Source organism: Pterocles gutturalis, unplaced genomic scaffold (assembly GCF_000699245.1).
Source record: "Pterocles gutturalis isolate BGI_N339 unplaced genomic scaffold, ASM69924v1 scaffold50105, whole genome shotgun sequence".
Lineage (NCBI taxonomy): Eukaryota > Metazoa > Chordata > Aves > Pterocliformes > Pteroclidae > Pterocles > Pterocles gutturalis.
In genome coordinates, this window is record NW_010142711.1 from 1 (window position 1) to 23,359 (window position 23,359).

The following is a 23,359-nucleotide window of genomic DNA, read 5'->3' on the forward strand; positions in this document are numbered from 1 at the left end:
CGGGTGGCTACAAGCAACCGGCCCGTCAGCAATCCCCTTGTCGGGAGCCAGCGTCTGACAGCCGAGAGGGGTGGCTCCGCACTCCGGAGGCAGACCTCCGTCCCGGGGAGCCGCGGGGAGGAAAGGAGCAATTTTGGTTGACGCTCGGAGACCGTTAAGCTTTTACTCAGCTATGTCCAAAGCTTTAAATAGGTGCAGGGAGTTTGTGTTGTGTGAGACTGTATGTATTTTTTGAGGAGTTGGGGTTTTTTTTGTGGGAGTGTCTCTTAAAGGGAATAAAATCTTGTGAAAGTGTTTAGTATCTGTAGGGCTTGAAATAAACCTGACATGTGCCTGCCCTTCCTGCTTATTCTGTTTGCAATGATTTTCCGATCCTTTCCTTTAAAATATGGGGGGGAGCCTTTTTAGTCAGCGGAAAAGTGTTACTTGCGGCACACCGAGATTTGGGGAGGGGGGGGTTGTTGTGTTTTGTGTTTTTTTTTTTTGTTTGTTTTTTTTTTTTTTTACAAAACACATCGCTGGCAGCTAGGCTCTGTAGTCAAAGTTCTGTGCTGAAGTTATGTAAATGTGAAAAAAGGCGGTCAAATAGTATCAGTTTATGTAATATTTAAATTGGTGTGTGGTCTTTGAATAGTAGGCTGGTTATCTGTCTTGCATATCATATTTTTTGTGCACTTTTGAATTTTTAAAGAGTTTACGATAGCAGTACTCCTCAAGCTTCTGATGTAGTCTAAAACCTTTATTCTCTTTAATGTTTATGAATGACCAGTAGTAGTTAGAAAGGGTAGTGTTGAAGGAAAAGTGTATTGGATGTCTGAATTCACTTGTCTGAAAGGACGGAAAGAAGGTCAATTCAGATTTTTATTCTCTTTTTAAGTATAGGTGTTTACTTAGCAAGTTTGACAGAGTGTATATGACAGTTCTGGTATATAGTCAGTTGACAGCCCGATGAGTCTGATCAAAGTTCCTTGCTTCTTGATGAACAGAAAAGAACTTTCATTTAAGGGTTGCCCAAATACTGTTCAGTAGAGTGGGGTTCTGTATTGTTCTGTGTATCTTTGTATGAAACCTGAATAAATGCACTTGCTGTGTTTTTTTTTTTAATTTTTTTTCTCTCAGAATTGACCCTCCAAGAAAGAAAAAAAAAGATAATAGAAACGAATATAGTCTTGTAGTTTGTGGAGGCTACCTAAGATATCTGTATGCAAGTGGATGTATGATGACTCATGAGCTGGCAGGATATGGGACTTCATAGAGATCAATTGACAATTTCTAGCATGCATTTCCACTCTGAAATTCAGAGTGCCTGATAGGATGCTTCCTTAGAGCTTCTGCATGCTGATTATTACTTGACTGAACTGAAGCGTGTGTATAATCAATATGCTTGATTTTCTTCCTGCATACACAACTTTTACATCAAGGTAGCCCTATTGATTTCGGTGGTTTTGTTCTTTATGAACATGAGCATGCAAGCTCAGTGGGAATGATATCCACTTGTAATTTACTGGAGGTTGAATTGCATTGCTACATTCAACTCAATTATGTCCATGATGGAGAAGGATACAGAATACCTATTCTGAGTTGACTTCTAATGCAAAACAGAAAAAGCCCCCCAAAAGCAAAATCACAACATAATATAGGCAAAAGAAAAATGTTAAAGTTTGACCTCCCCTCCCTGTGTGCATGCATGCACATACCCCCATCCCCCTCCAGCTTCAAACAGACTTTGGTAATTGCCTGATTACTTGAGAGTGTTGTGAAGTTTTAAAGAGCCTACTGGGTAGGCTTTTATGCCTCTCACGCAGTTTGTTGGATGTTATAGAAGTGGTCTGAAGTAGTCAAATGCTGGGGCTTCATTGTCTGTTTTCTGAAATTTTTAAGTGAGGGAATGGTTGCCAGAAAAATTCCAAAGAAGCATAACTGGGGGAAAAAAACCAAAACAGAACAAACTACTTACTGGCTTGCAAAAGGGTAGCTGTACTAAAGTTTCCCTGCAGAATCAGGCATACTTTATTTTGAACAAAGATAGTAGTTTTACTGCTCCGTTTTGACATAATTGTAGACTTGCTTGAAGGCTGATGTAATTGACTTGTTTGCTTTAAATGCTTAGCAAAAAGTTAATCAAAAGATGAATAGTAAATAAGGCCATGCATCAAGATAAAACAATGAGCCCTATATTGCTGTTCATGGGTATTTGAATTGGGAACAAGGGCATTTTGCTCACACAGTGTGGGAAGACAATGTGAATTAATTACTTGTTACTGTTTTCTAGTGCTGCTGTGTTAGCTTGTGCACGGATAGTACCAAATCTAACCAATTGTAAATCTTTATCTGTAAATGAGTGTAATATGTCTGGTAGCACCTCTTGAAATGTGTAGAAATAATCCGTGAAATATGCAGCAGTGTGATTAAAGGGGACTACTCAATTCTTGTCTTGTTAGGTGGTTACTTGGAAGTTGCAGTGCTGTTGTTGGCAACGGTTTAGACTTAACCATAACTTCTCTTATCACCTTGGTATCTATGGTGATATCAAACTTGTGACCCGTGATTACTATGATTACTTTGATTAAAGTGTTTAGTTTGAAACAGGAGTGCTTTGTTCTAGTTCATGTTAACTTTCCAGAACTTCAGAATGGAATTGTTTGTCTTTCTTCACATGTGAAAATAGGAGCTGAAGAAGGGTGTTCTATTTTCTGAAAGGGTTTAAGAGGTTTATATGGTGGATACTAATCATGTTCCTGTACTGTGTTTTCTCTATACTGTCTTAGTATCTATAATTATTTTCATTGGGGTGTCCTGTAATAATAGATTAAGAAAATTGTATATAGTTAGTGGGGCTCTCCAAGTGAGACACCCTGATTTGTACTAGGAAAACTGTTTTTATTAATTTATTTGTGCTTTTGCTAGGTTCAGCTTGAATCATCCTCTTTAGTGACTGTCTCCAGGATGGGTACACAATAGTGATTAGGGAGGGGAAAGATCATTAGAAATAACTTTGTCAGGTTGTGCTTGCAAAACTGACTCTTAGATGCAGGAGCATTTGGGAAGGTGATGCTGAAATGCTGGCTCCGCCAAATGCTGGAATTTCAAGCAGCTGGGGCTTACTTTTGAGGGGGGAAAATGTAGTAGTGTAGCTGCATCTGCATCTAGGTAGTGACTCTTGACTCTCGAGCTTTCAAACCTGAAATAGGTGTTGGCTTAAACTGTTATGGTTAGCATAGACAGTCTGAAAGCTTAGACCTGGAAAAGCACAACCAAACTAAACATTGCCCACGGGTGTTAAACTGTTCAAGTATCCTATTCCTAGATGGGAAGGACAAAGGTGCAGAAGTTATGTGTATGGTTGGTTCTTGATAATTGATAAGCCAGGAATCTTGATTCTTGATAATCCAGGAGGCCTGTGCTGTGGACCCGTATTTGGAAACTGAAGGGGTTCATGTTGGGTTTCTAGAAGGTTCTTTAAAACCTCTTAAATCTTCAAATGTCTTAACAGAAGGGTTTTCATTTTACTTTATCAGATTGCAGGGTGAGAAAAATAATCATCTGCTGTCTGACCAGTTGTCTTACATAGCATAAATTATAGATGAGTCATTTAGTTCAGTTGTGGGCCTGTATCAAGGATGGCCAAAATTCTTTGCCATGACAGATAGCTAATGAGCTTCTTATATGAATTTTTTTCATAATGGAGACAGAATGTGATTGTCTGTTTCCTTTACAGTATTAAGATGTTAATTTATTTCTAATTCAATGATTAAGACAATGGCATAGGCTTTTGGTATACATAAGCATTGAGGCTGGTCTGACATTTTTGCTGGTGAACCTTAGAGGATAAGGTAGGTATTTTCCTGCAGCTGTTTTAGGTATTTTTCAGTTTTGAAAGTGGAATGTGTGAATGTGGTTTATCATTTAAAATATCTCAGCTGTCTTTTAGCCCACCTTTAAACTAAAATCCTCTAACTTGCTATTGGATCCTTCCCTGAGAGGTCTGTGTCACTTGTATGCTTATGATTCAGAAGGTCATAGTGCTTCAGCAGTGTCTCGCAAATGTTCGAGTCAGATGATGCCTATTGATATATGCAGTGGTTTTGTCAGTTCACGTCTCAGTGGTGTGAAATAAGAGAGGGGTGACACAGGGAAAGAAGAACCTGTTCTCCATCTGTGTGCAAGGCACATCAGAGGGAAAGTACCCTAGCAGCCGATTAGGTTAAAAAATGATATACTGTACAAAATGGAATTTAACAATTCAGAAACGTCTGATAAATAACTGTATTATTTAACAAGCTAATTATGGTTCTTTGCTTCCAAACACGACCAGTGAACTAATTCGCCTGAGGAGATTGCAATGTGGTAGCAACAAGCAAGCTGTTACCACAGTGCCTTGTTACTGAACAGTTATCGAATACATCCTTTATCGTGTAATTGCATTTCAGTTGTTCCTAAAAACAAATGCGCTTAACTGGGTGATCATAAAAAGAAAATTTAAGCTTAAATGTTTTTCATCATTTTGATTGGTAAGCAGAATATTTTTCAACTTGGTACTTTGGGGAGGAAGCCATAGGGTTAGGTCTCATTGCTTTGCTACCAGGTATACCTTCTGATTTCCTTTTTGCACCCCTTATTTTCCACAGGGGAAAACTAATTGCATAACAATGTGTTTTATCTGCTCTGTAATAGAGGAGGAGGATGGCGCAGAGGATTAGGGATCTAGAAGTGAAGTACAATGGCTAAAATCAAGAATAACTGAGGCAGAAATACTTCTGGGGTTGAGAGTTCAGGGGGTCATCATATAAAGCTGGGCCAGAGATGTCAGCTGGAGCCTAGCTACTGTTCTAGAAATGCATGAAATAACGGGATTCTGAGGTGGATTAATTTTCTGCGCAACAGAAGGGCTGCAAGATATGGAGAGAGCGCAGTATCAAGAGCAAAAGGTAATCAGTAAAGTCTTGGGAAACAGATTCTACCATGTTTTGTCATTGATCTGGTACATGGAATCTGTGGTTACTAGTTTTATCCCAGTAATCTGGCTTCTTCCTACTTCAGTTGGTACTTGGGCTTGGTGCTCTTAAAACTTTTGGTTATTTCACCAGTTGAAATATGTTTTAAATTGTGGTGAAAAGATATGGCTGGCTAAAATGCTGAACTTTCACTGATCTTGATTAAAAAAAGTTTGACATACTTGCTTTGAAGTGCAGAAGTGAATCCAGTTTGAGATGTGTGTTGCCTATATATAGGGCATGAGAGAAGTGCAGATGGAAGGGCACTGAACATGAAGATTTGTTTGCGTATGTCCTAGAAAGGTGCATAGAACAACCCAATTTAGACTAAGTATCTATTTTAATGTAGTTGGGTGTAGAAGGATGCTGGGCCTTATCTGTGGTATCTCTAACAAATGGATATTTTACAGCTTTGTAAGGCAGATGATGGGCATAGCTATTACAGTGAGTGGTTGTGCATGTTTTTATGAAGAGAGAAAGTGATTAACTAATTGGTGTGCATTCATCTCTTCAGTATCTTTCAGAAGACAGGACTAAAATCATGTTCCAAGTTCTTTATAGAAAGCTGCATTAGATCTGTAAGAATAGTGCTAAATACACACTTTAGCAGAATGCTCTATATTTGAGTTTGCTATACTCTCCGGTGGTTTTAAGGGTCAAAGCAAAGCAGATCAGATAGTATATAGCACTTACGGATCCAGCCAGGAAAAGGAAAGTGGCTTGCTCTGTATTTAGCTTTCATGGGTGGCATCCAGATTAGCTTGGCATGGGCATAAACTGCATGGAGTTACTAGCCTTACTTGTGTACTTCTCCAGAGGCTTCACTAGAATTTCAGGGTTGTGTCTTTTGTGTTTTGCTTTTCTTTGGATGCAGTATGTTTGAGTTCTCTGATGCCTCATGAGAGGAAAAAAGGGAAGTAATTTGGATGTAGTGGGCATCAGGACTTGCTTGAAGGCAGAAAGCATCAAGCAGTGTACTTGCCCTGTTTGCAATGAGAATATCAGTTAACTTGTCAGCCTGAGTGAAAGTTTGCATGGACTTTACCCTCCAAACTTTGAGCTGCCTGGTCAGGTTGGTAGGGGATCACAAATAAACTGGTGATAAATTTGTGCATAGAGGACACTGGTGAATTTCTTCTAAACTTTTTCCAAATAAGTGTGTGGGGTTTTTGTGTGTTGTTTCTGTTTTGTTTTCCCAATGAGTTGATAATGTCATAGGATGGTCTGGATACTAAAGAGCTACTCAAGTCTGCTGCTACTTTTGAAAAAGTATTTGACTTTTGGTGTGAAACAGGTCTTGTGTCTCAAAGGACGTTAGCCTCACATAACACTTTAAGGTAACTGTTTTGTATGTTGTTGTTTTGGTTTAAGTTAGTTTTTAAAACTGCGGGTATGTGCTGCTGTAGAGATGCAGTTTTTTGGTGTAGGAAAATTTGATTGTTTTTTATTTTCACATAGCTGTATCAAAGCAATACGTTCATAGTTTTTGATGCTTTACTCCAATAGCCTGTGGAATTGCATAGCTGTGGAATTGATTTCTGTTGGCAGGCTTTTGGGACGTAAAGACACTGCAGGCTGATTTTCTTTCAGTTTGGCCCTCAAATAGCAAGATAGCATTGTGGAATAGTGAGCCTTTACATTAGGGGAGGAAAGAAGATCTTAAGGAATGTATACAAAATTTCCCTGTTGACTCATACATCTGATCTGAGGCAGGAAATGAAAACTTGTTTCTGTTATGAATGTCATCAAACAGTCAACTGGAAGTTTTGGGTAGCTGTTGAAATGGCAGTATTGAAGGCAGCTGATCTCATTGTAGTCTGGAGCATGGAAAAGGCATCACTTTTAGCTTTACAGAAGTTCTGTGTGCTTCTGAGCTTCATAATATCTTTTTCTGCCTGTGTAGGCATTGTTAAATATCTTTTCTCAAGCTTCTGTTTGGAAGAACAAATTGTTGCCAAATTGGAGGTTTATTGACTTGACTTTGCAACTCCTGCAGGTGCTGTAAAACTAAGCATATAATCCTTGCTGGAGGTAAATTCAGTTGCTTTCTTTAAAGCACTGGTAAAGACTGAAAGGTAGTGTGATGAGCGGAAAAACTAGATTAGAAGAAAAAAGTTGTCCAAATAGTCAATTTTGTAGTTTATTTCCAGTTTAATGCTGCAGATAGTATTATCTTATTAACACTTCTGTCTTTGCACTGTTGGAGTCTATTTTCCTCTTTCACCATGGAACATCTACATGAACTGCTATTTGATCTGGTAGATCAGATTAAACCCCAAACTAGCAGTAACATTTCTAGAAATAGCTCAGTGGCAAACATTAAAAGCAGGCATTACAAATTGAATGAATATAAATTTGTCCTTAGTATATTTCTTTTACTTGCATATGTCTTGTCCTCTCTTTCCTAACCTACGTTACTGAGTAATGCATAATGTTATTTCCTATGTTTCTGTTGGGGGGGGAGAAAAGAAAAAAAAGAATGTTTTCTCATTTTTTTTCTGTTTCTCTCTCTCTCTCTCTTTTTTTTTTTTTTTTTTTTGTTTTGTTGTTAATTGGGGGAATACTATTTCTTGTATTTCCATTCCTTAAACTCTACCTATACTTCTGTTGCCCTACGTGTATTTGAGGGTCGGTGTTGTGTCTGTCTTCCTGCTGGTGTGAGCACTGCAGTGAGGAACATAGGTGGATGTTTCCATTCTCTGTCATCTTTGTGTCTCTTTCTGTTATAAAATAGCAAGAGGAGCGAGAAAATGTTGTGTCTTGGTTTTTTCTAGGATCTGAATGTGAGTAGATGTCAACAGCAGGTCTTCACCTCATTTTGTTGCAGTCCTTGAGCAGGAATCTATAGGAGGAGCTCTAGAGCAGATGAAATAGCAGTATCTTAACTGACTTGCAGATGAAAGCTCTGAATGATCCCTGTCTGCTGTTTATGTAGTAGAGTGGGAAAGAGCTTAGACTGGCCTCTGGGAGGGAGACGTGCTATTTAGTTTTTTGCTTTCTCTCAGACCTGTATGCAAGTGTTGAAAAACTTAAATTTTATGGGCAGGTGCTGAAGCCTATTGACAGTTATTTTAAAATTTCTTGTCCCTCCATGACACTTCCGTTGGAGGTCAAAGGAGTCTGAAGACTCTGAAGGAAAGATTGGTAGTCTTAACATCTTAGGGTAAGTATCTGCTGCTCCTCTGGTAGGCTTGCTTTGTTACTGACTGCTGTTGAGATCCAAAGTGGGTATGGTGGAGGTTAGTCTTGAGGAGGTTAAGGAAATCAAATATTTAGGCATTGTTTTAGGAAAACTGTTTCATCTTTCAAATGTGGCCAACGTTCATTGAATTGTTCGGCTTATTTCCTTATTTCCTTGTGTTTAAGTAGATATACAACTTCTGCTTTTTTTTTTTTTGTCACCCACTGTGGTGCTGCTGTGTTCTTCATGCTGTAACTGTATGGATGTCTTTTTGCTTTTTACACTTAGCATGGAAATCTGGAAGTGCAATGAATTCTTAGGAGTGAGCAGCAATAGTGAATTTGTATTGAGATGCAGCCTGATAACTTGCTGGTTTGATCTCTTATAAGTATTGAATTCAGTATTTTTTGTATTTCAGATGATAAAAAAGATATTGACCATGAAACAGTGGTGGAAGAGCAGATCATTGGTGAGAATTCTCCTCCAGATTACTCAGAGTACATGACAGGGAAGAAACTTCCTCCTGGTGGAATACCTGGCATTGACCTCTCAGACCCCAAACAACTGGCTGAATTTGCTAGGTAAGTAGGAAGAAAGGATCTTGAAACTAAAATGGTTTTCTTTTCACTGCTTGAGTTATGAAACTATTAGGCACAGTAAGTGGGAGATTTTGTATTCTTCTATTTAATCATATTCTAAAACAAGGGACTTAATTAATTCAGAGCAGAGTAGCTGATAATTTTTTTAAATAACTGGATTTTGTATTCATCAGTGATTTTGTCAATGACTTCTGGTCTTTAGTTCCCGATGGGTAAGACAGGACCTAAATGCATTGATAGGCTGCATCTTTGACATGACAGAATCTGTCTTTCCTGTGTGTAACCTTAGATTCTTCAGCACCAAAGGATCTGATAAGTGAAATGTTGCATTAGGGTTGTTCAGTATAAGAAAGCTAAACTGTAATATTTAGTGTGTAAGGCCACTTACTATTCTTTTTCACCTGCTGCTTCTTAAGCTCTAGGTCTTAAACTTCTTTTTAATGGAGTCATGTGTCTTGCACTTTCAGGTGCCAGTGATAATTGCAGTTTCACAATTGGTAACCATGCTGCTTGGGTTTTCCTTTTGTGAATCAGAATTGTCACTCGTTTACATGTCAATACATTGACCTGAGTTACAAGGTGACTTTTACTTTCAAATAGAGGTGAAGTGACGGGAAGCTCTGTTCTACCGGGGAGTACTGAAAGTGTCGTGTGTCTCTTCCTCCCTCCCCGCGCAGAGCCCCTGGCTCTGGTACCGGGTGCTCAGGGCGGCCCGTGGCCACCAGAGGGCAACCGCGAGGTCACCAGAGAAGTCTGCTTTGACACCGGCAAGCTGTGACATGCGGGTTGCCTTTGCAGCGTTTACTTGGTCCCCCTTCTTTGTGTGCATGTAATTACCAAAGGCGTAGTCCTCCGCTCAGTGAATGGATGGTGTGGTGTCTCCAAATCTTTGAGCAAAACTTCCTGCAGCTGCTATAATAAATTTTGGCCATGTTGAAGGCAAAACATATGTATGAAGCTACACTCGCTTTCATTTTGTTACCAGCTGGCTATTCTTCAGAATTCTGGTGCTTAATTCTCACACTTAGAGTAGGTGGATGGTCAGACGTCAGACGTTGTTACTCTTACTTCCTGGGTCAGCTAGTAGAGGGAGAAGCATGCATGCTTTTTTTTTCTTTTTTTTTCTTTTTTTTTTTTTTTTTTTTTAACCACTGTATTTTTTTCAGCTAGTTACTATATGGCAAGGGCTGTTGAGACATGTTCTGGTCTGGCTTCTTGGTTAGGTGGATCTTGGTGTCCAGTGTGTGTATCTACTCTTGTTTCACCTTTTTGATCTTGCTGCTTTTTACAAGCTTTTTCTGTTACTCTTCAGTGTGTTTGTGCCAGAGGATTGCCAGCACAGACTCGTCCCACAATTATTTTTGGTAAAGCCATTGAATTATGGATTTTTTAAGTCTCCATTAAGATAGTTTTGCAGGGCTTACTCACTGCTTCAGCTATCATGAGCAACTGAAAACAGGGTTTTATCTAAAGTGGTGGGTGGTCCTAGCTATTGGTACTATTGTTATTTGTTTTACTATTGATGGTCAAAATGATTGTGTTTTCCTCTGAGACCTGCTGAAAGGTTAATACTTCTTTTTTTTTGTGAAATGTTTAAAGCATACTCTGAGTGCATGTAGTGTTCTAATTCTAAAATGTTACTTGCACGTTTCTGGCCATTATGTGCTTAGAATTGTATTCTCAGTTATTTTAAAACATCCTGAAACCTTTGGTTCTGTTGAACACTTAAGTATTGAATAGCTATCTTTTGTTGGGAAGTTTAAAGAGTTTCTCATAGGGTATTCTCTATGCAGATGCTGAATATTTTTCTCCAGATTGGTTTCAATACTTGAAATAGTTGCCAGGATTTGGGCTTCTTGAAATGACCAGATTGGTTCTATCAGATCTGTCTGCATATTTCTTAATACTGTAAAATGTACTGCATCTTTGGGTTTTAGTTAGTTTTCTGTTGAGAAAATAGTGGCAGCTAGCAGTAATTTAAAATTACCACCTTTTCTTATTCATGGTAGAATGTTCTAGGAAGTTCTAGACTAGAATTCGTAGCAGATGACGGAAGGATTGAGCTCTGTGTACAGTCTCTTTTCTATTAATATATTTCTGTACAGAAGATAAGATGTAATCTGTTGTAGTCATAAGAGAAATATATGGTGGTACAGTAAACAACTTGTGGGGATATCACCTTTAGCAGTATCCCTAAGTTGCTCAAAACCTGTGAGGAATTTTTCTTACAGCTTAGTTGTAGATACATGAAAACTTCAAGTATCATCTGTGTTATGAAAGGTTTCTTGAGTTCTTGGTCAGGATTGATAACTGTCAAACTTTTACCTTGCCTTAAAAAAAAAAAAAAGGGAAAACTGTTAGGTGTATGTTACATCTTAAATTATTATATATAGTTGAGGCTGAAGAATATGGGTGTATTAGAATTTGAGTATTCCTTGTTAAGGTCTTGGTCCTCTTCCACTGAAGCATGCTGAAGGGACTTCTTTTAGCTAATATAATGAATTCAAGCACTGATACCTACAAACCTATTTTTATACTAGTCAGTTGTCATCTTGACCTCGTTTGCTGTGTACAGTATTACTAGAAATCTTGCATGGCAAACTGGGAGAAGAAACTGGATTTACATGTACTGGAATTGGGTTTGGAGGTTGTAGGAATACAGTTCATGCTAAAAGAATGAGTTTATTCAGTGTAAAGTTCTCTGAAAGTTGCAAGCATTGCTGATTGCTTTATAGTTCAGAATTTTGAAATTCTCAGTATCTGTATTCTGAAAACTTTGAGCAGCATGTGAAGTTGAAACTGCTACTTGTAAACTTTCCAAGTACTTTGACATGCTCTAAGGTTTTTAATAAAAAAAAATGTATTTTGGTGACTTGAAAAAACAATTGTGCACAGTCTGCATTAAGGAAGCATGAACTAGCCTGTAACATTGTATGCTAAGTGTATTTTGTGCAGCTGAGAGCACGTTATTCCAGTTTACTTTCCTGTTTTCATTAAGGTAGTTGGAAGAATCTCATAGTACATTTGTAGAAATTAGCTACTCAAAACCAGATTATGCTTATGATTAGGCAGCTTATTTTGATTAAGGATAAATTGACTGAGACATTTGCATCAATTCTTAGGAACAGTGTTTTGAGGTTAAGTTTAAACGGGCAAAGCTTGAATTCTAGTGGTAACAGATTTCAGGCAAGGTTCTGGAGTTTTGATCATGGTCTGGTTAGTGAGAGGTAAAGCAAGGGCGGACTTGATGCTTGAAGTCCTCTGTAGCTCTGTGGCCCTTGGTGAGGGGGGAGGTGGGAAGAAAAGAAAATTAAAACTGTAGTAATTCAGCATCTGCAATGAACACCACTGCTGCTCAGCAACTAGGTGGCACTAGCAGAGTGGGCAGGCTTTGATATAAAAAAGACAATTGTCTTTTGCCGCTTTTTTTTTAGTGTGTTTGTCATTGAGTCATGTAGCAGGAGTCCAGATCCTTTAACTGGAACTCTTAGAGTTTTTCCTGGAAAGGCTTTTATACCTTGTAAAACTATTGAAAACACTGTGAATGAACAAGCTGTGTCAGAACTTTAAGAGGTGTTCAGTAATGCATAGATTAGTGACCATAAATTATACCTGGTTGGGCAGTTTGTCACCTTTTACAAAGTATTTTGTTCCATTGTAGGACTGAAGTTTTCTCTACTATGCTTTAAAAATGCAATAAAAAGGGGGAAAAAAAAAGTGTATTTCTCTTAGGCAATTGTATCAGGTTGTGAATTATTTGCTTAGAAGGAAATAAAATTTAATAAATTACCATGTTCCCTTTGATACCTTTGACTGGGACACTGGAAATCCCTTGAAGTGAAATAAAATGTTTCAACCAAGTCTAAGCTGATTATAAGTAATTATGTAGTTAGCTGTGAGGAAGTCGTAACTGCTCGGTAATAAAAGCGTGGGGAAGTAGCAGACACATTTCTAGTTGGTGCATACGGCAAATTCCCTCAAATAAAGCCACTAAAAATGGTATCTCTTATTGTCCTCTCCCTCATCCTACCCTCCAGACAGATACATGATTGAACTAGCTAAAGACAGCAGAATGCAGACATCTGTAAAAATTAAGAAATAAGAGGGGAATATGCTATAGCAGGGAAATTGGCACAGTAATGGGTCCTAGTGGTAAAAACTTTACTCTCCATGGCTTTGTCTTCTGCTCTTAGTACCTTTTCTAAAGGAGAGGTACTGCCCTTCCTTTCTATCCACTTTCCAAAACAGATAGGAAACAAAGGGGGGGAAACTACATTAGAGTTTGAAATGGGACACCCTTCTTAAAAGTGACAAAGCATTCTGGTTACCTAGATTTATGGCTAGGGCCTCTTTATAAGGTGTACGCTTTTCTTTTGGTTTTATTCTTGTTACAGAGAACCTTAAAGGGCAGTAAACTGACAATTGCTTTACTCAAAATGTTGTTCTAGGGGAGGGGAAATCTCTTGCTCTGTACCATACTGCAAAGGTCACTCTCTCTGTTTACACATATGATATTCTTTGTAACTGGAACAAAACTAGTGATTATTTTTGATAGAAAAGTGAAATAGCGAAAACTAGCAATTATTTTTGATAGAGAGTGAAAGGACTTTTTATGACATTTTCCTACTGAACTGTGACTGAAGCATGGTAAGACACTGTCTGTGGGCTCTTTGGTTGTATCTAGATTCCTAAGACACCTTGCACCACTCCCCTTTTCTCTATTTATCCAAAAGCCAGTCTAGCCAGTTTCAGGATTTCTTCATCACAAATGAATTCTTGCAGCAGTACAGGACCATGACACTCATGTTATTTCTGGCTCAGCAGGACAGAAGTGGCAGTGACACTGCTGATAGAGAAAAACTTCTCCTAACTATTCTTAGGGATGCAGTCATCGGCACAGGTGAATATCACTGCTGGTCATCAGAGACCCCCCAAGATGTGTCAAAGGAATTGCCTGAGAGAGAGAAATGCTGTTTAGGTTAGATTTATGTATACAGGAAGAACAAAGGATGTGAGAACATGGAAGTTTAACAGAGGCAAAAAAGGGAGATGACGGAATGAGGGGGAAATTCTGTACTTTTTTTTACTTATGGTTTTCCGTTACTGCTAGCCTTAACACTGTTTCTGTGGCTAACTTCTAAAGTTTGATCTGTCTACAAGACAATAGGTTGTAGGATTGACAGGTTTGGGGTGGGGATTGGTTCTGTCAAGGTACACTTAACCTTTAATTATGGTGTCCCAGTGCCTTAATCCAAAAGGTACACTTGCTAGGTTTTTTTGCAGTTAGCTAGTCTGCAGTTGCTACTACTAGGCATGGCCTATGTGAACTCACTGCAGAAATGAAAATTCTGGTCTTGCCATGTAAATTGACTTTCTGCAAAGGCAGACATTTCAGAAGTGCCACCCAGGTATTAATGTGTGTGTCTGTAGTTGTTTTAAATAGTGGTACGTGTCAGAGTTCTGTTTTTGATTAACGTTTCAGGCTAAGACAACTTGGACGGAGCTGGTAGAGATGCTCTACTGGGTGGGAGCCAAAAGTCTTAACCACCAGCAAGAGCTACCTGCAACAGTGTAATTAAAATCAACAGCCCAGGTTCTAGTCTGGTCTCCTTTAGCAAAAAGTTAGTTTAAAGTAAGACCATTTTTAAAAATGCATTTGAATATATAAGTCTTTAAATTTTACTTGTTTGAGTGATTTTCCATATGGATTCCACAGCCCTGGGAGCAAGATGACACTTCAGATAAAATGATCTGTTGTAGCTGTGCCTGTGGTGTACATGCCCTTATGCCTTTAATCCAAGTATATGAAGGGCCCAGCAACTTCTTGCCACCTGTGGCCCTGAGATATAGCCTGGGCATTGTTTGCCACCTCTTCCTGTTGCAGGTTCTGCTTCTGTTTAGTTGAATAGCTTGGATGCCTGTTGAACCTTTGGCTTATACAGAGGCTTGTTCCACATTTTAAGCTTCAGTTGCCCACTTCCCATACTTCCAGGAGAAATTAAAAGATTTAAAATCTTCCCGTTTGTTAGCTAAACTTCATTGTTGTTTTGTAGTCAACAGGGGCTAAATGTTTTTACATTTATACTGCTGGGCTAATACTCCTTGCTTTAGAAACAAAGCTTGAAAATGAAAAAAGTAAGCTTATTCCAGAATGGACTCTTGTAATGTTACATGCCTCCTTAGACAATGAAATGAAAAATGTAAGATGTATGTTGAAGCTCAAGTTTGTCCCATGTCCGACCATCCAGTTCAGCTGTGATTGGTTCCTCAAGCTTCCTGACGACATTGATTTAGAAGCTTCCTGACTGTGCTGGCCAGTGTGTTTTCCCTCTCAGTCTACTTCAGCAGCCTGTTAAAGATGACGCTGTTGCAGCATTTCTTTCTCAAAGATTGACTTAATACCAGAGGCAAGACACAAGAGTTACAAATAGGATTTAACATGATGATTGGTGTGATCTTATGCCAAGTGTAAAAAATGCAGGCACTGCCTACTAAAGCTGTTTACCACATCTCCTGTTAGTGGTTCTTTTCTGTCTAGTCTCTCCCTTTACAGGTGGTCAATTAAGAATTCAGAACAATAGTGAGTTTACTCATTCCAATAATGTAATTGACACAGATCTTGGCCTAGGAGTCTTGTTTTTTTGGGGCTGGGCAAGTGACTCAACATTTAACAAGTTGATAGAGTTAGAAATAAAGGAGTTGGTTTTGGCACCAGTTTTGTCCCGTAAGGGTGTTTGTTCTCTAATGGCATTAAACCATGGCACTATGTTCTCTCATGTCCCAACTTGTCAAAGCATTCTTCTGTGTGTCCATTTTGGCATAATGGGCACTCATTTCTGTGCCTTTTGCTTTTGTAAAAATCATAGAGAAATAATAAGGAGAATCCCATGGAAAGGGTAGTTGAAAGCCTTCTGTAAGAAAGCTTGTGTGTGTGTGCTTTCCTATAACTTGAGTACTTGTGGTACTATCAGTCTAGAACCTCAGTGGAGGGTGTAGTCAGTCAATCCCAATGAATTATTTGGATTTATGTGTTTTAATACTGGATACAAAGAGGCTGCATAAACTAAACACAGCACAATCATTCTGTATTCAGTTGGGTTATATAAATTAAATTAATTGATAAGGTCATCTAAGTTAGTCTGTAGTCTTGGGAAAAGAAGAGTTATGGGGAAGATAAAGATAATAAAGAAGCTGGTCTACAGGAGCAGATATAGTTTGCTGTCTTCAGTATTTTTCTGCCCTTAAATGTGTGAAGTGTTTAGGTATGCTGCTGGTGGTGGTCCAAGAGAAGCTTTGTCAACACAAATACCTCACACCCATCTTCCAGGAGCTGTTAGTATCTGTAAATGAGAAGATTCTTGGATATGATCCTCTCCGGCTTCCATTCTTTTGTCACAGCTGTATTTTTAGCTCTGCAGGAGACCGCAGATTTCTTCAGTTAGAAATGTACATATTCAGTGTAGTCTGGAGATGCTGAGCCAGCAGGAGTTTCCTAAGCATCCACTTAGAGAAAAGAACAAATGCAGCCTCTAAGTCCTTGGGTTTTAATGTTGTGTCTGTGAAGTGGCTGTCAAGTGCTTTAGTCTCTACGTGATCACTTGAACTGTGCTGCACCTGCAGTACTGAGAGGAGTTGGATTGTTTGTGGAATAAGTGATAGCCCATAGAGCCATAGGCGACTTCTCCATCACATATGGCTCTGCTGGCAGTTGTAAGAAGACTTTCCTGAATTTAGTCTTCAAGATTTCTCAGGAAGGTTTTTCACTGCTCTTGTCTTAATTCAGCCTCACAAGGCTCATTGCTCTCCTCTCTTACCTGTCCACATGAAGGAGACAGGTGAAACAGTGGATTTCAGCCATACGCATAGGACAGTACCAAAGAAGACTGGACCCTGCCTGCAAAGAAACAAGTGCTTATGCAGTTGAATTGGAGGGATTTATTTCATTACCCCTGCAGCTCGTGGGAATTATTTTGAATGTTTAGAAGTTGCTGTTTAGCCAGTCTCAAATCAGTTATTAAAAATTCACGTAAAAAAGCCCCCGTGTACGCACTAATTGGAAATCTCTTCCCCAACCCTGTTCTTCCATATCTGTTTCCAGGAACTGAACTCATGGGGATTAAAACTGGATAGCAATAGACTCCTCTCCTTAACATTAGGAATAGTGATACTGATAATTCTAATTCTTTTGTTAAATTCAAGCCACTCATATCTGTTTAATTGAAACCAGAGAGTACACCAGAAACCATTTTGTTTAACTTACAGATATGATATGTAGCTACCTTGTCATACAGAACATCTTGTACTGTATTTACAAGGAAAAGTCATTCAGGAACTCATATAAACAGACAAGCTCACCTTCTACACCAAGGTTTTGGAATGTGCAAAATCTCGTTGCTTATCTAAGTGAATCTCCAGCTGTACAAGGTGTATTTATTTACACCTAACTACCTCCACCATAAGGTAGAGTTGAGCCATTTCTTTTTTATTTTTTTGAAGACGGCACTACAGGTTTGAGAAATATAAGTAAAAAGGCAGTGTGCTTCCCCAGATTCGTATGCACACAGTTGACTCTTCTGACATTCGGACAGGTGGTTGTTACGGCAAGACTGTTCTAACATTGTTGTCTACAGGGAGTCTTACTGTATTTGAAACACCTAACACACACAAGAAATAGTTCACTGGATTCTTTATGTAGTCAATGGAGACTAATGGTATCCATAAAGCAGTAGTGAAAATCCCTGTCAGCAACCAAGAGTAAATAGATGATTGCTTGTCAGTTGCCAAGAGTGGAATCCATGAGAATAGTAGCTTAATGTAAGAATAATTGCTATTTCTGTGGTTATAATGGATATCTACATGGTTATGTAAATTCCACAGCTTACCCATCTTCCCACTTCTGTAGAGTTTTATGAAGTCTTGTGTGGTGAAAATACTGAAGAATGATTGAGGCTACTCTGTCCTTTATGTCCTGGTGCAGGGATGGAGAGGAAGTGAAGACAAGTAGGCCACATGGGTACTGGCACAACAAAAACAGTTTTCAGACAAAGCCTCCTAGTTACGATTAGTATAAGTCATAAAACCCCCTTTATTTCCACATAATCAAAGGACTAGGAAGGTAGTATTAAATGTTTTATTCTGTCCTTGAGATGTCCTTCTGGAAAAGCTGAACTTTCAAAGGCCAAATTATACTGTTAATATTATTGAGAAGGTTTTGAAAATATTAAACTAGGTGCAACTGGTGCATGTAATACTATTGAATAAAGGTGTGCATTATGCAGGCAGTTATGGGAGAAGAGTTGTCTACTAATGTTTTTCTGCTAAAGATTGTTTGTTTTTTATCTTTAAGAATGAAACCAAGAAAAATTAAAGAAGATGATGCTCCACGAACGATAGCTTGTCCTCACAAGGTAAGTGAAGTGCTCAGCTTCTGAGTAGGTAGTAGTTTGTAGACCAGAATTTTGTATTGATGTTTTCTCTTGAGAATGAATAACTAAAGTATCTTACTTTTAATAGACTACACTCAGTTGACTGTATTTTAGTTATCATTCTTTAGAGGCTTCCTTAAAAAACTTTCACTGAATAATATATTATTCCCATTCCTTGTCTTAAGGTTAGTGCATCCCTAATCTTCTGGTAACCATGATGCACAGTCCCTAACATGCTGGTTTTACTGTTGTGATTTCCTGCCACCCAAGAATACATACTTGAAAGAATGTTCTGAAAGCTGTTCAAAGTACGTTCTTAAGATCTATATATCCTCTGCTTGGAAACTATGACAGATTTGGAGTCTAGATCAGGAATCAGCAATTTATGGTGCAAATGCAAAAGTCAGCATTACTGGAGGACTTTGAATTACATTCCACAGAGCTGGAAGGTCTTGAAAGAGAGAGAGGGGCATCTTGATCCACTGGTAGTGGGGAAGCCTCTGTCTTGAACAAATGTTGCCAGTCACCTAGATTGGTAGCATCTAGCTTTACTGCATAATCCAGCTTTTGCAGAGCTTCTGTTAGTTGACAGTCTGTAATGAAAAAAGACAAATACAATCTTGCTGACTTCTGGTCTAGATAAGTGTGAGCCTAAACAAATAATCAGGGCAGACAGCTAAAACTACACAATAGAGAGCATGAACAGAAGGCTTCTTTCTGACAGCCTAAGTCTATATAGTTTAAGGAGTTTGCTGGATTCCTCTTTTTGCTTATATTTATTTCGAGTTCTTTACATTCTAAAAGTTTAATGTTTTTATTGTAGTATAGTGTGTGGAGGTAGAGGAACAGTTACTCCTTATAATACCAAGGAATGCTGCCTTCGTTTCTTTTATTTACTTTTTTCATAGCCTCAACTTCATCTGAACAGGGGAAAAAAAACACTATTCAGTCCTTCCATTTTCTCTCTTCTAGTATTTCTAGGCTTTGTGCATTTATGACTTCAGTTTAAGCAAGAGAAATATCGTAGAAGATGTAACTGCTCCTCTTAGAGGCAAGCTGGGGCTTTGAAATAAATGCAAAAAAAGTTGATGGATGTTTATTTTGGTGCTGCTTTGCCCTACCTGGTTCTGTTATGTGCAATGAATGGTGGCAAAACACTTAAATTATCTGAAGAAATTCTAGGGCCTGAAGAGAGAACTCTTCCTGACAGTGGCATTTCACCCCTTTTCTAAGGGATAAGGCATATTTCAAGGTGGTTACTAGTTCTGAAAAAAAGTAATTTCCAAAGAGGAAGCCTGCAGAATTTAAGATTAGCAGTTGAATGTTCCTTTAGGTTCTGTTTTTGAATTTTGTGCACCATAATACAGTGATGTTGGTAGACTAGTTTTATGTAAGTTTAAACAGCGTCACTTGGAGTACAGGTAGACTTTACAGTTGTTGATAGGATTTTGAGGGATTTTGAACCTTGAGGAAGACATTTATAAGACTTATGATAGATGTCTATTGATTGTCACGAAAAGGTGAAAAAAGTTATAGAAATTAGGTAAAGAGACGCCCAGGTTGCTGCTGGCTTAAGTGCACTCTGGAATCAAAAGTGGTATTCCTGTGTTGATGCAGTATGCACCTCAGATTAATTTAGGTACAGCATCAGAAGTCTTAATGTGAGTATCTTTTGCATTTAGGTTGAGTTGCCACTGAGAGATTCTTCTGCCTTATTCAGTTGCCCAGTATCACTTTGTAGGTTTAAACTGTAGAAGTAGTGGTGATCTCTTTGTATCTCAAGGTGTTAGTGATCATACTGCTGCTGCCAGTTTGGACAGGGTAGTTCCTGTAAACTGTTATGTGCTGGAAACCCGCTTTGCTTTGTATCTTCTCAGGAGTGAGAAGGACAGAGAAGGAAGAGGACAGTGTTGGGAGATGGAGTGGTGCACATACAAATTTGATACTAGAGAATAGTCTCTGGTATATTAGAGACTGTGGTGTATATTGTAGTACTGTAGTACTCAGAATATAGCACATGTAAGAATATACCATAGGTATCCATGAACTATCATTGTCTTTTGATTTTTTTCCCCTGAAACTGTAAGTGCTTTTGTTTGGTTTATTCATTCGCTTCTGTCAGAGCTGCATCTTCTCCATGAGACTGTCCTGTTATTAATTTGGCTGCACATGGTTCATAATACTAAGTGAAGAGAGGGTTTTGGGCTTTTTCATTTGGGATTGGGTTGGGATTTTTTTGGTCATCTTTTCAAATTACTAGTTTTCTTGGTATTGCTTTTTTAAAATAAATGTAAGGGGTCTTCTTTTCAGGGCCAACTTTTAAGAAAGTATTCAGGATATAAAAGCATTTTAAGTGTGTGTACTGTAGCAGATAAAACCTTCTTTAACAGAACTGGCTTATACTAATTAAGTTTCACTGTTCTTTTTAAGGGCTGCACAAAGATGTTCAGGGACAACTCTGCCATGAGGAAGCATCTGCACACTCATGGCCCTCGAGTACATGTATGTGCAGAATGTGGCAAGGCCTTTGTGGAGAGTTCAAAACTAAAGCGACATCAGCTAGTTCATACCGGAGAGAAACCCTTTCAGGTATTGTTAACCTCCAGACTTAAGTGCCACAGTTTATTTGGTAAACATATGTAGACTGCAATGGTAACCTAGCTTCCATATGACTTTGGAAATACTATGGTTTTTCTAAAATCACATGAGGCACTGAATGATCACCGTAAAAATTGGAAGTCCCCCTAAGCTAATTAGGCTGTCATTTAACTATTTCTGTGAAATTAGCAAATTTGGGAGATACCTTCCAAAATACAAAGTAAAGTTACCACTTCAGAAAGGAAGTCTGCAGTTACTTCGGAATGAGGAAAATGTCTCTTTCTCCTCATCATCTTTTCAACATAGCGCTTGGGGAGAACTGGGGCATGGGGCTGTTCACACAGTTGACTCACGATACTGATTTCCAGTAGCAGGTATTAGTTTTCAGCAAAATGCTGGTAGTCACTGAATCTCTTCCCCTTCATATGAAGTCACACGAGCTTCTGCCACCAGGGGTCCCCTGCCTACTTCCTATGATACTCCTTATAAGTCTTCTCTACAGGTATTCATAGTCTTGAGCGTATCTGTGTTCTCCAGTACATGTCTAAGATACTTTTTTTTTTAATAAATTATTTTAGAAACTCGGTTTGCAGACCTTAGGCATTCACTTAAATATATATGGTGGATCTGCTGTGTGGTAAATATAAGTATTTACTGCTAAACACGCTGCCCTTTTTATTACAAGCCCATCTCAGAAGTAAAGCTGGTAAAATGAGCAAGTCTTTGCAAATAGTGACTGAAAGGGGGAAATCTGATGTGAAACATTGCTTCTGTTTTCTACTACAGCATAGCAAAATGCTGTTTGAGATGCAGAGAAGGTGTTTTTTAATGAAAGCGTTTGCTTGCAAGCTGGAAGTTATTTGTATCTTTGAAAATAGATAACCTACTGTGGTAAAACAACCTGAAGTATTAATTTTATTTTTTAATGCAGTTTACAAGTGCTGCCCACAACTTCACTTGTAGTAATCTTAAGCGTCTAGCTTCATGTTTGTGCAATCTAGTGATTAAAAGAAGAAAATTGTTCTAATCAATGATTGAAATTAGTACTATTGTTAGCTAATGGAGCATGTCTTTTCCTTTCAACAGTGTACGTTTGAAGGATGTGGAAAGCGTTTTTCACTGGACTTCAATTTACGCACACATGTGCGAATTCATACTGGCGACAGGCCCTATGTTTGCCCATTTGACGGCTGCAATAAGAAGTTTGCGCAATCAACTAACCTGAAATCTCACATCTTAACACACGCTAAGGCCAAAAACAACCAGTGAAAGTTGGAGGAGAAAGCTCTTGAACTCAAAGCATCTTACAGGAGTATGAATTGGAAAGAAATACGCCTCCCCTTTGTATATTGTTTCTAGGAAAGAATTTTAAAAAAAGAACCCTACAAACCTAAAGGACGTGTTTTGATAAGTAGTAAATAAAAAGCAAAAAAACCCCACAAAAAAAACTTTAAGGTGACATTGCTAAGATGTTCTACCTTGCTCTGTAATCCCCTTTCAAGAACACGGTGTTTTGTAAAGTGTGGCCCCATCCGAAGGGGTCAGTTCATGAACTTACATCAAAAAAGACAATTCTTTATACAACAGTGCTAAAATTGGACTTCTTTTCACATTCTTATAAATAAGAAGCTCACCTGTTGCTTACGATTTTTTTAATTTTGTATTCCAAGTGTGCATATTGTACACTTTTTGGGGATATGCGTGGTAATGCTATGTGTGATTTTTCTGGAGGTTGATAACTTTGCTTGCGGTAGATTTTCTTTAAAAGAATGGGCAGTTACATGCATACTTCAAAAGTATTTTCCTGTAAAGAAAAAAGTTATATAGGTTTTGTTTGCTATCTTAATTTTGGTTGTATTCTTTGATGTTAACACATTTTGTATAATTGTATCGTATAGCTGTAATGAAATCATGTAGTATCAAATATTAGATGTGATTTAATAGTGTTAATCAATTTAAACCCATTTTAGTCACTTTTTTTGGAGAAATACTGCCAGATGCTGATGTTCAGTGTAATTTCTTTGCCTGTTCAGTTACGGAAAGTGGTGCTCAGTTGTAGAATGTATTGTACAGGCACTGACCTTTTATTAACACCTGATAATATGTACATCCCGTGTAACAGAAAGGGCAACAATAAAACAGTGGTCCTAAAGAAAGAGTATGGCAGAAAATGATCTGTTAGCACAGTCTATTTTCTTTTGTTGTCCAGAGCAATCCCAGTTCCTCTTGACCTCCCAGAAATTGGAAGCTAAATAAACTCAAGTTTCCTTTACTTTGCATTCACTTACAATGATTTGTGATGAAATTACATAATGCCACATCGGGTGGTATACCAAAACAGAATTGGTGACTATTATTCTGGTTTTGAGTGACCTAGACTTCCATTAACTGGAACGGTGAATTTGGAGACTTGGCAGTGTAGTAGGGAGTTTTCAATATGCCTGGACAGCAACTAGATAAAACAGTACAGTAAATAGCTAAATGGACACCTTTATTTAGTCAAGGTAAGGGATCTTGGAGGTTTAAATACAATAACAACAGAAAGTGGGGGAACAGTAGGGT

At 38.4% G+C, this 23,359-nt stretch overlaps 1 protein-coding gene across 1 annotated transcript; it reads left to right on the forward strand.

Moving 5' to 3' along the window:
• Positions 1-8,593: 8,593 nt before the first annotated feature.
• On the forward strand, positions 8,594-23,150 carry LOC104469790 (transcriptional repressor protein YY1; the record flags this gene model as incomplete). Its single annotated transcript, XM_010084462.1, has 4 exons — positions 8,594-8,756; positions 18,121-18,181; positions 20,630-20,788; positions 21,884-23,150. Coding segments are annotated over 4 exons (566 nt in total), but the record flags the coding sequence as incomplete, so codon positions are not given.
• Between the last annotated feature and the right edge of the window lie 209 nt (positions 23,151-23,359).